Below are 12,489 nucleotides of genomic sequence, written 5' to 3'. Positions count from 1 at the left end.
CAGCCTCCTAACCTAGGTGCAATGATACTGGCTGCAGAATTGCCTGAAAGTGTTTAGTGATCTTGTTTAAGCTGAAGCCAAATGCTAATGAAAAAGAAACAAGCAAACACAAAACCCAGAGGCCTGGCATCCCAGTGTGAGGTCTCCCAGATAATCGTATCACTTTATTTAATTTAGGAGATACTTTCTCTTGAAACGTGCAGGGCTGCCCTCATCCCTCATCCCAATTCTCTCTCTCTCTCTCTTTTTTTTTTTTTCAGTTAATAGAGTTTCTTGTCCTTCCTTTGCTGCTGATTGTGCTCACTGGAGGGCTTCCCAGGTGGTGCTAGTGGTAAAGAACCTGCCTGCCAATGTAGGAGACTAGAGACATGGGTTTGATCCCTGGACTGGGAAGATCCCCTGGAGGAGGGCATGGCACTCACTCCAGTATTCTCGCCTGGAGAATCCCATGGACAGAGGAGCCTGGTGGACTATAGTCCATGGGGTGGCAAACAAATGACTAGAGCAGCTTAGCGCGCGTGCACCAGTGCTCACTGGAACGCTAATAGCTGAATGCAGCCCAGATTCGGGAAGCTGCACAACACGGAGTGTGAACTGTGCAAGGCTGTAACCAAAAGGCTAAAATGGGTGCCCTTCTGGAAAATGAATAGTTTGGTCCCATAACTCTATAATCTTCATTTTAACTGAGACTTTAAAAATAAATCAAATCAAGGTTCTCAATACAGGGACTAGGCGCCTTGATCTGGCTAATGGTGTGCTCCCTTTAGGCCTTCAGTGTTGCCTCTGTCAGGGTGTCTGATGCCCGGCCTGGCTACATGTCCACTCCCCATTCCTCACCTCTTTAAGATGAAACTCCCTGGGATGCTTTCTGTATCAGGCCTCTTATGACTGTCTTACTCCTCGTGGAATCCCCAGCACTGCTGGCCCAAAAACATGACTCAAATGGATGTTTCCTGAAATTGGATTTATTTTATAACACCAGTCCTTCCTCTAGAATTTCGTAAATAGTTCAGGAATCTAATCTCTCACTGGAAATCCTTCCATACTTTTCCTTGCTACACATATTCAGTAAGGTAATGGAACTTACATTAATTCCAAGTGTCTCTTCCTTTCTTTTGGCTTTTATTTACCAGATAAATACCATAAAATACGAATGAAAAATCAGTAGAAGAAATAAATGGAAAAACCATAACTAGGGGATACCCTTTAATAATTTTCTATTTGAAATATTACTTATGTTCCCACAACTGTTGAGAAAAATTAAGCTGAAAAGGAAAACATATCATATATATATATGTATATAATGTTTGTATTCAAGGCTGTTAGTTACTTGACAGTAAAGGTAAATTATGAATGTGTTGCTTCTATAACTTTTTATTGATATATAGTCCACTGATATTGTGTTAGTCTCTTCTCTACAGCAGAGTGACTCAGTTACACATGATACATAATCTGTTTCACGTTCTTCTCCATTCTGGTGTATTCCAGGCTGTTCCATGTGGCTCCCTGTGCTAAACAGGAGGACCCTGTTGTTTGTCCATAAATGTGGTGCTTTTACAGAAGACATATTCTCCAGCGTGTTTTTCTTGGTTTTATTCATTTTCCAGCCGGCCACTGTGGCTCCCCAGACCCCATCGTGAATGGCCACATCAGCGGCGATGGCTTCAGTTACAGGGACACAGTGGTTTATCAGTGCAACCCCGGCTTCCGGCTCGTAGGGACTTCTGTCCGGATATGCTTACAAGACCACAAGTGGTCCGGACACACCCCAGTCTGTGTCCGTAAGTACCTTCTGTGAACTATTTGGGTGGTGTTTCCCTTAGGGGTGTTTTCCTTTTGTCATTAAGCTGTAGCACAGACATGTTCGATCTCAGAGGAGAAGATGGAGCGCTGGCGGGAGAGAGAGAACTTGGGCCCTCCCCCACTGCTGTCTCTGGTCCTCCTCCCGTTCCATGTTTTCCCAGCCCTCTGCCAGCCTCCCATCCACATTGTGTTTGCTCACCAGCTCATCTCAGAGGGGTTCCAGGATGAGGATGTCAGGCATTTATTCCCCTAGATGTCACCACAGGACGACCAGGTGGACACCTCTGACTAGTGGAGGGTAGAGCTGCTGAGCCCGAGTCTGCAGATCACCGTCGCAGGTGCCCCCGTGTCCACCTCGTCTTCTGTGCTGTTTTGTGTTTCTGTCCTTGCTTCGTCAAGAACACAGACAGCTTTGAACGCAGTCCTTCCTTTCGTAGAAGGTGAAGCTATGTAACAACTGTCCTCAAACTTTCTAACTTCAAAGGCAAATGCCAGCTCCTATTTTTAGAAGAGATTGTACCTCCATTGCAAATTTCCTCGTAAACCAATTTTTCCTAATATGTTCTCTATTTTCCTAAATAAAGGGAACGTTGATGTAAGTTTATGAAAGTGACGGATTTTCTCTGTGATAGTGCTATGGTAAATGTACAAAGGTCAAGGGTGAAAGTTTTACTTGAAAGGGAAAATGGTTGACAAGATGAGTGAGAAGAACACCAGTTTTACAGCTGTAATGTGTTTCTTTTGAAAGGGCCAGTCAAGAGTATCTTCCTGATTTGTGTTACTGTGATGGTGGGCATCACAGTTGACTGCATAAATGGGGGATGTCAAAGAAAATAGGATTTGAGCATACACACATTTTTGCTAATTTCATGATGTTTACATTGATTTTGGAATAATTTATAAATACATAATTTAAATTTTCAGCTAAATTCCTTTAATGTTTCAAAATGAGAGTTCCACAAAATTAGCTTGATGTTTTCTAAGGGAAACATATTCAAAACTCGTGATTAACAGAAAAATTTTGCATCTTGTTTCTCATTGTTTTATTTCAAAGTTACTTGATATCCCATCATGAAGTAAATAAGAAATTATGATATAAACAAAGGCAGGTGCTGGTTATTTTCCACAATTATTTATAATAAAAACCTGTGGGTTCAACCCATGACTCTTCCTCTGATTTCTGCTTCCAAATATAAACACAATCTGTAACATATCTGATCCACTGTCAACCCTCTAATTAACACGTTTAACACATATGATATGTATGAATAAAGAATTCCAGGTGAAGGTGATGACTTGTTCATCTTCTGACCACCATGTGGACCTGCCTTCCTCCATAGCCATCACCTGCGGACACCCGGGGAACCCCGCCCACGGGTCGACCAATGGCAGCGAGTTCAACCTGAACGATGTGGTGAACTTCACCTGCAACCCCGGCTACCTGCTGCAGGGTGCGTCTCGAGCCCAGTGTCGGAGCAATGGCCAGTGGAGCAGCCCCCTGCCCACCTGCCGAGGTAGGAGAGCCCCCGGGCAGTGGGGGCAACCACGCAGCGGGGGGCCTGTCTGCCTGCTTGGAGGGCTTCTGCACCCACTTTCCACGTGGTGGAATAACATTTCTGAGAATGACACACAGATCTCTCTGTGGTCTCTGACCTTTGGCCAGATATTCAGTCATAAAACCCTGGGACTCTGTGCTTCAAAGACTTCTTCCATTTACCCTTCTCCTCACTTAGACACTCATTTATCTCTACCACGTATATTCCATGCCTTTGGTCCTTACAATTCTAGACTTAGGGATGTAGTTAAGAAGTTCTAACTGCTTTTAGATCTCAAGTTTTAGATCTCAGGGCTTCCCTGATAGCTCAGTTGGTAAAGAATCCACTGGCAATGTGGGAGACCTGGGTTTGATCCCTGGATTGGGAAGATCCCCTGGAGAAGGGAATGGCTACTCATTTAGTATTCTGGCCTGGAGAATTCCATAGACTGTATAGTCCGTGGGGTTGCAAAGAGGTGAACACAACTGAGCAACTTTCACGCTCACACTTAGATCTCAAGTTTTAGAAATTTGCTTCTTTAAAAATTGTCACACAGATTTGGATTAACACTTAAATTTCCAAGGAAATGCTGCTCTGTAGTTTTTGAGTTTTTAAGAGTTTAGAGAACTTGGACACTGACAGGTTCATCTTGTAGCCTTTAGTTCATGCTATTTAAGGTTTTGCTCCAATTACCTTCCATTAAAACATCCCTCATACTGAAGGTGAACGTTCTTCCATGTGAAGGTGAAGTTTTATTTCTGTTTGTTTTTGGTAATAACAGTATTAAAGCCAGACACATACAAAGGTCCCGTGCTCTGACAATCATCCACCTTCCCACTGGGTACACAAGGGAGCTCTATTCAAAAGCAATAGCAGGATGGGAATTCAGGCGGTGCTTCAAAAGGCAGTTACTTGAAATTTGGCTACCTACCTGTCCATGCTGGCACACGTCTATATCAGAGTGCTTGGCTGCAGCTCAAAAACAGAGTAATGCCTCCTCATTCCACTTCCCTCTAAAACTCCCTTTTCAACATGAGAAAGTCTTACCATGAAGAGCAGACCCCCAGGTTCCTTGTTCTCACTGTCTCCAGAAGGCAGGCTTCAGGTGTGTCCTATTGGGGGAGGAGAAGTGAAGTGTTAGTCACTCAGTCACATCTGACTTTTTTGTGACCCCACAGACTGTAGCCCACCAGGCTTCTCTGTCCATGGGATTCTCCAGACAAGAATACTAGAGTGAATTGCCATTCCCTTCTCCAGAGGATCTTCCTGGCCCAGGGATCGAACCTGGGTCTCCTGCATTGCAGGCAGATTCTTTACCATTTGAGCCTCAGGGAAGTCCTGGGGAAGGAAAGGGTGGAGTATCTCACAGAGATGCCCCTGGTTTCTCATCCCAAAGCTCATGCTGGTCTCCTGACAATGTGGGGCATCTGATCAGCCTGGACATTGGCAGGTTAACCTTGTAGATTACATGTTATCATTAATCCTATTAGGCAGGGGCAGTGATTGAGATGACTGGAGTTAGGGGATGCTTGGAATGTTTGAGCTGGCACAACTAGTTGGCTTCTATGTATGGCTGGCCCCTCCCCTTCAGTGGGACACTCCAGCAGCCCCTAGTGCTTCCTGAGCATGGTGTAGGCACGGCTGTGATAGCCATGGTGACTCACTCGCCCCCTCTCACAGGGAAGCACGGGGCCCACATGTCTGCCCCGAGCCCTGGGCACTTGGATGGCATTGGAGAGACTGGGCTATGGTGTCCACCACTTGTTCCAGCAACTGCAGAGATAAGCTAAAGGTTCAGTTCAGTCACTCAGTCATGTCCCACTCTTTGCGACTCCATGAACTGTAGCACGCCAGGCCTCCCTGTCCATCACCAACTCCCAGAGCCTATTCAAACTCATGTCCATTGAATCGGTGATGCCATCCAAACATCTCATCCACTGTCATATCCTTCTCCTGCCCTCAACCTTTCCCAGCATCAAGGTCTTTTCTAATGGGTCAGCTCTTCACATCAGGTGGCCAAAGTATTGGAGCTTCAGCTTCAGCATCACTCCTTCCAAGGAATATTCAGGACTGATTTCCTTTAGGATAGACTGGTTGGATCTCCTTGCAGTCCAAGGGACTCTCAAGAGTCTTCTCCAACACCACAGTTCAAAAGCATCAGTTCTTCAGTGCTCAGCTTTCTTTATGTCCAGTTCTCACATCTATACATGACCACTGGAAAAACCATAGCTCTGACTAGAGGGACCTAGCTAAGGGTTAAAAAGCTTTAATCAAACTGTTTTCTCTATCCACTATAACAGGGAAAGATAGCTCAACTGTAAGAATGATTAAAAATGGAGGCACATAAATTTGGGTCCAGTTAATCTTCACGGGGGGTTATGGCATAGCTGTGTCTTTGATGTCTTAGGCTTGAAGGGATGTCTAGATCCATTCCTCCAGAACCCTTCTCCTCAACCTAACATTTATTAAGCGACTGAGAGACTTCACTTTCACTTTCGACTTTCATGCATTTGAGAAGGAAATGGCAACCCACTCCAGTGTTCGTGCCTGGAGAATCCCAGGAACAGGGGAGCCTGGTAGGCTGCCCTCTATGGGGTCGCACAGAGTCGGACACGACTGAAGTGACTAAGCAGCAGCAACTGTGTTCTGAGTGCTATGCCATACACTGTCAACACAGAGCTGGCTGAAATAATTCATACCTTTAAGCAGATAATAATTTAGAGATCAGGGCTGGTTAATTAGGGAGAAAGGCCCCCAGCAACTGTGATTGCCCACTGGACATGGGACATTCTGGCTAAAGGAAAGATGGAATAAATTCAAAGAGCAGGCTTTTAATTATCAAAATATCTTTTCTGTACCTCATTTTCCTTTGTCGTAGCTTAGTTGCTAAGTCATGTCTATACTCCTGTGCAAACCCCATGGACTGTACCTGCCCGGATCATCTGTCCACAGGTTTTCCCAGGCAAGAATACTGGAGTGGGTTGCCATTTCTTTCTCCATCATTTTCACCCAACTTATGCCAAAGCAACAGAGAAGAAATCAAATGCCTGTCATTTGAAAATAGTTCTTGGTGTTTTGGGCTTCCCTTGTGGCTCAGCTGATAAAGAATCCACCTGCAATGCAAGAGACCTGGGTTCAATTCCTGGGTTTGGAATATCCCCTGAAGAAGGGAAAGGTTACCAACTCCAGTATTCTGGCCTGGAGAATTCCATGGACTGTATAATCCACAGAGTCGCGAAGAATCAGACACAACTGAGCAACTTTCACTTTCACTTGGTGTTTTACAATAGGTGCTGGTCCTTTAGCAGTCTATGGCTCAGTGTGAAGGAGGTCAGGGTTCTTTTTAATGACTTCAGTGTTAACTTTGACTTGTCTTTTCTTCCTGCCTTTTCCTGAAAAATTGGAAAGAACTTTTTTTTTTAATAGATTTTTTTTTAAGAACAGTTTTAGATTCATAGCTTTCTTCATAGTGATGCTTTCTAGGACCCACTATGAACAAAGCTAGTGGAGGTGATGGAATTCCAGCTGAGCTATTTCAAACCCTGAAAGATGATGCTGTGAAAGTGCTACAGTCAATATGCCAGCAAATTTGGAAAACTCAGCAGTGGCCACAGGACTGGAAAAGGTCAGTTTTCATTCCAATCCCAAAGAAAGGCAATGCCAAAGAATGCTCAAACTACCACACAATTGCACTCATTTCACACGCTAGTAAAGTAATGCTCAAAATTCTCCAAGCCAGGCTTCAGCAATACGTGAACTATGAACTCCCTGATGTTCAAGCTGGTTTTAGAAAAGGCAGAGGAACCAGAGATCAAATTGCCAACATCTGGTGGATCATGGAAAGAGCAAGAGAGTTCCAGAAAAACATCTATTTCTGCTTTATTGACTATGCCAAAGCCTTTGACTATGTGGATCACAATAAACTATGGAAAATTCTGAGAGAGATGGGAATACCAGACCACCTGACTTGCCTCGTGAGAAAACTATATGTAGGTCAGGAAGCAACAGTTAGAACTGGGCATGGACCAACAGACTGGTTCCAAATAGGAAAAGGAGTATGTCAAGTCTGTATACTGTCACCCTGCTTATTTAACTTCTATGCAGAGTACATCATGAGAAACGCTGGACTGGAAGAAACACAAGCAGGAATCAAGATTGCCGGGAGAAATATCAATAACCTCAGATATGCAGATGACACCACCCTTATGGCAGAAAGTGAGGAGGAACTCAAAAGCCTCTTGATGAAAGTGAAAGAGGAGAGTGAAAAAGTTGGCTTAAAGCTCAACATTCAGAAAACGAAGATCATGGCATCTGGTCCCATCACTTCATGGGAAATAGATGGGGAAACAGTGGAAACAGTGGCAGACTTTATTTTGGGGGGCTTCAAAATCACTGCAGATGGTGATTGCAGCCATGAGATTAAAAGACGCTTACTCCTTGGAAGGAAAGTTATGACCAACCTAGATAGTATATTCAAAATCAGAGACATTACTTTGCCAACTAAGATCCGTCTAGTCAAGGCTATGGTTTTTCCTGTGGTCATGTATGGATGTGAGAGTTGGACTGTGAAGAAAGCTGAGGGCCAAAGAATTGATGCTTTTGAACTGTGGTGTTGGAGAAGACTCTTGAGAGTCCCTTGGACTGCAAGGAGATCCAACCAGTCCATTCTGAAGGAGATCAGCCCTGGGATTTCTTTAGAAGGAATGATGCTGAAGCTGAAACTCCAGTACTTTGGCCACCTCATGCGAAGAGTTGATTCACTGGAAAAGACTCTGATGCTTGGAGGGATTGGGGGCAGGAAGAGAAGGGGATGACAGAGGATGAGATGGCTAGATGGCATCACTGACTCAATGGACGTGAGTCTGAGTGAACTCCGGGAGTTGGTGATGGACAGGGAGGCCTGGCATGCTGCGATTCATGGGGTCACAAAGAGTCAGACACGACTGAGCCACTGAACTGAACTGAACTGAGGTTCATAGCAAGATTGAGAAGAAGGTGCAGAGGTTTCCCAGTACCCCTTACCCCCACAGTGCACACCCCTAATTATCAACATCCCCACAACGTGGTGCATTTATTAACAGTGATGAACCTATATGGTACACTTTGGCTGTGCTGGGTCTTCACTGCTGTTTGGGGTTTTCTCTAGTTGTAGTGAGTGATGGCTGCTCTCTAGTTGTGCTGCTCAGGATTCTCTTGTAGTGGCTTCTCTTATAGCAAAGCACGGACTCTAGGGCCTGAGGACAAGCTCAAAGGCTTAGTTGCCCCTTGGCTTGTGGAATTGTCCCAGACCAGGGATTAAACATGTCCCCTGCACTGCAAGGCAGAATCTTAACCACTGGACCACAAGGGAAACCCAGGGTTTTAGTTTTAACATAGGACCTATGGGTTTGGACAGGTGTATGATGCCATGCGGCTTCCCAGGTGGCAATGGTGGTAAAGAACCCGCCTGCCAATGCAGGAGACATTGGAGACTTGAATTCGATCCCTGGGTTTGCAAGATTCCCTGGAGGAGAGCATGGAACTCACTCCAATATTCTTGCCTAAAGAACTCCATGGACAAAGGAGCCTAGTGAGCTACTGTCCATGGGGTCGCAAAGGGTGGGACATGACTGAAGCAACTTAGCACACACACATGAGGACAGGTAGCTGTCATTGCTGTACCTGCCCAGTGTTTTCACAGCCCTAACATTTCTTTGTTCAGCCTGCTCAGCCCTCCTCCTTCCCCTCAGCACCTGGCAACCCCTGATCTTTTAACCATCTCCATAGTTTTGCCTTTTCTAGAATGTCAAGTTGGAACCACAACATGTAACCATTTCAGATCTGAATTTTCATTTAGTGTATGCATTTAAGTTTCCTCTGTGCCTTTTAATGGCTTGATAGTACATTTTTAGGAATGAGCAAAATCCTGTGTCTGGGAAGATCACAGTCTATCTGTAGATTTACCTCCTGAGGGACATCTTGGTTGCTTCCGAGTTTTGACAACTGGAGATAAACCTGCTGTAATCATTACCATGTACGTTTCTGTGTGGACAGAAGTTTTTAACTCCCTTGGGTAAATATTAAGGAACAGGATTTCTGGATTGTATGGTAAGAGTTATGTTTAATTCAGTAAGAAACCTCCAAACTGTCTTCATAACGAGCTGCACAGTCTGATCCCCACCGGCAGCGATGAGAGTTCCGACTCCCCATCAAGTCGGCATCTGCAGTTGTCCACGTTCCGAGTGGCAGCCATTCTGATAGGTGTGCAGTGGCATCTCATCAGTGTTTAATTTGCACCTCCCTGATGACATATGACCTGCAGCATCTTCCCATGTGCTTATTTGCTGTCTGTAAGTCTTCTCTGCTGCGGGGTCAGTTATGGTCTGTGGCTCATTTTTCAGTTGAGCTGTTTTCCATTGTTGAGTTTTAAGAGTTCTTTTTCAGTTTTGGGTAGCCATCCTTTATTAGCTGTGTCTTTTCTGATATTATCTCTTATCCTGTGACTTGTCTTCTTGTTCTCTTGACCCTACCTTTGGAAGAGCAGACCTTTAAAATGAGTACTTAATTTTAAAAGCTGTCACCTCCAAAACCTCTGATTAAGGGGGAGATGACTGACAAGTATCGTCATCCCAGCCTCGAGGGGATTAGAAATCCCCCAGCGAGTCAGATGCCTCCTGCACGCATTTTCTGTTGCTCTCTGTTGCTTTGTGTTGCTTCATTTATGAAGTACGGGGTACTGTCTAATTCACAGAATTTACATGAATATTATTCAATGAGGGAAAGCATGCTTTTAGAGGTCAGGCTCATAAGGATAGTAAAGTGTCAGAAAAAAAAATGACAAGAAATTTTAAAAGTTGAATTTAACAGCAATAACTCCCTTATTAACACAATTTCCAGAGATTCTCCATGTGCCCTGCATTATGGCCTGATTCTTCTCTGTGTGATTCCTTTCATAATTCTCCAGAAGGTCTAAGGTGTTGTATCTTGTGTAAGCATGCTGTTGTGCTTCATTTCTTCCCCCTTCCAAATGTTGAATACAGTTCCCCCATGTCTAATCCGGTCAGGGCGGGGGTGGGGGGTGGGGGGGCGGGGGGGGGGTGGGTGGATGGGGTGGTCAGTAAGCTGTGGAATCCTGAGGATGCGTGCTTAGCTCCTGAGTCGTGTCTGAGAATGTGTCTGGCATTGCCACCCGTGGACTGCCATCTGCCAGGCTCCTCTGTCCATGGGATTTCCCAGACAAGAACACTGGAGTAGGTTTCCATTTCCTTCTCTACAGGATCTTTCCAACCCAGGGATTGAACCTGTGTCTCCTGCACTGGCAGGTGGGTTCTTTACCATCTGAGTCCCCTGAGAAGCCAGCCCTATAGTATTTGGTTAATGATGGGAAAGAGAAACTGCACCAGAACTTTGCATTGAAACTCCAGGTAAATCTGTGCTCAGTGAGGCTGATTTAGATGCAGATTTCCACAGTCTCTCCACTGTGAGTCACATTTTATCCTCAGACTCGCCCCTCCCCATAAGGAAGCTCAGACGGTGCCTGATGCATTTGTGATAAATCAGATCACCGTCATCAAGGAACTGGGAAAGATTGAAGGCAGGAAGAGATGGGGATGACAGAGCATAAGATGGTTGGATGGCATCACTGACTCAATGGACATGGTTTGAGCAAACTCCAGAAAACAGTGAAGGATAGAGGAGCCTGGCATGCTGCAGTCCATGGGGTCACAAAGAGTTGGACACGACTGAGCGACGGATTTACAACAACCTACAGGCAATGACTCAACCCCCATGCTACCTTTACAAACAGGACCAGGAAAATGAATACATGAAAAAGCCACCCTTTCCTACTAATAGTAATATCTTTCTGGAGTAAATAAGTTATATGGCTGCAGACTTTGCAACACAGAATGAAAATAGACGTTGTCGTGTCTACTCTAAGAGTCGGGTTTACATCTGCTGTTTCGAGGCCCTGTTGCTAAAGAAGAGCATTCTCTGAGTCTTTGTCTCTGAAATTCCAAAATACGTGTCAAGTTCAAGGAAAAGAAATGAGGTAGACCCAAGTCTGACAGTCTTAGGATGAGCCACAGTGTTTTATTTCCTCATGTAAAAATGTTTGTGTTACAGGCAAACATTAGGAGGTTTTATTTTTTTCCATGTTATCTACAGTTTTGTAGGATTGGTCATTTTAATGCAGAGAATATATGTACTTTGCTGTTACATACATGAGAATAAAGAAAATTAAGAAACTATGGGGTGAGTGAAGGCTCTGTTCTGATTAGAGAGGAATCGAAAGGGAAACAAGCAAACAAAACAAAAGCTTATTAAACTCACATAACTGAATCTGGAACTGTTTACTTCAGATTGGGACTCTAACCCACACGGCTGGGACTCTAACCCAGTCAAAACCCAGTTTTGGACTTGAATCTACATGGCTGGGACTCAAACCCAGCCAAAACCCACAGTACCTGGTTTCAGGACCTAATGAAGCTCAGGTTCTTGATGTCTCATCCTGGAAAGAATTCAGCGAGAGACAAAGTGATAGGTAGGAAGTTAATTTATTCAGATACGAGAGAAGCACATTCCACAGCTGAGTGTGGGCCCTCGCACAGGGCGAATGCGGCCACGAAATTTGGTGTGGTTGGTTCTTACAGGCTTGGTAATTGCATATGCTAATGAGTGGGAGGATTATTTCAACTATTTTTCAGAAGGGGGGAGATTTCCAGGATCTGGGCCACTGCCTACTCCTGGTCTTGTAACGGTTCCATGGAACTGTCATGGCACGTGTGATGTGCCATTTCGCTTGTTGATTGAGGATTAAGGTCTAGTCTTGTGTGTCATCTTGGTCCTGTTTGATTCTAATCGGTTTATGTTGTGTTCTTGGGCTATGTCATCCTCTCAAAAGTTGTGTCCTGACACTTTCCCTCCTGTTACAAATCCAGGGTCTTAGAGTGAGTTAATCCTCAACTTCACTGGAGAACATCAGTTTTCTTCTACAACCGGGCAAAGAAAGTCTGGGTTTCTGTGAGTTCTAAGTAAACCAGGGCATGTGACACGCTTAGCACGGTGCCCGATGCATAGTAGGTTCTCAGTGTCCCTACCCCGACCTGTCTCTGAAATTTAACTAGAATCAATAACAATCAATTAGAATGTTTCTTCTTTATCCAACCTGAAT

The 12,489-nt window shown here is 44.6% G+C and overlaps 1 protein-coding gene across 1 annotated transcript in view; it reads left to right on the top strand.

Moving 5' to 3' along the window:
- The window catches only part of CSMD1 (CUB and Sushi multiple domains 1), a 2,061,903-nt gene that overhangs the window by 1,999,177 nt on the left and 50,237 nt on the right, over positions 1-12,489 (top strand). The window contains exons 53-54 of the mRNA XM_069573063.1: positions 1,608-1,781; positions 3,144-3,317. Of these exons, the coding sequence (XP_069429164.1) occupies positions 1,608-1,781; positions 3,144-3,317 (348 nt within the window). The remainder of the gene's footprint in view (positions 1-1,607; positions 1,782-3,143; positions 3,318-12,489) is intronic.

This window comes from Ovis canadensis, chromosome 26 (assembly GCF_042477335.2).
Source record: "Ovis canadensis isolate MfBH-ARS-UI-01 breed Bighorn chromosome 26, ARS-UI_OviCan_v2, whole genome shotgun sequence".
Lineage (NCBI taxonomy): Eukaryota > Metazoa > Chordata > Mammalia > Artiodactyla > Bovidae > Ovis > Ovis canadensis.
This window is presented reverse-complemented; position numbering and strand designations above follow the sequence as displayed.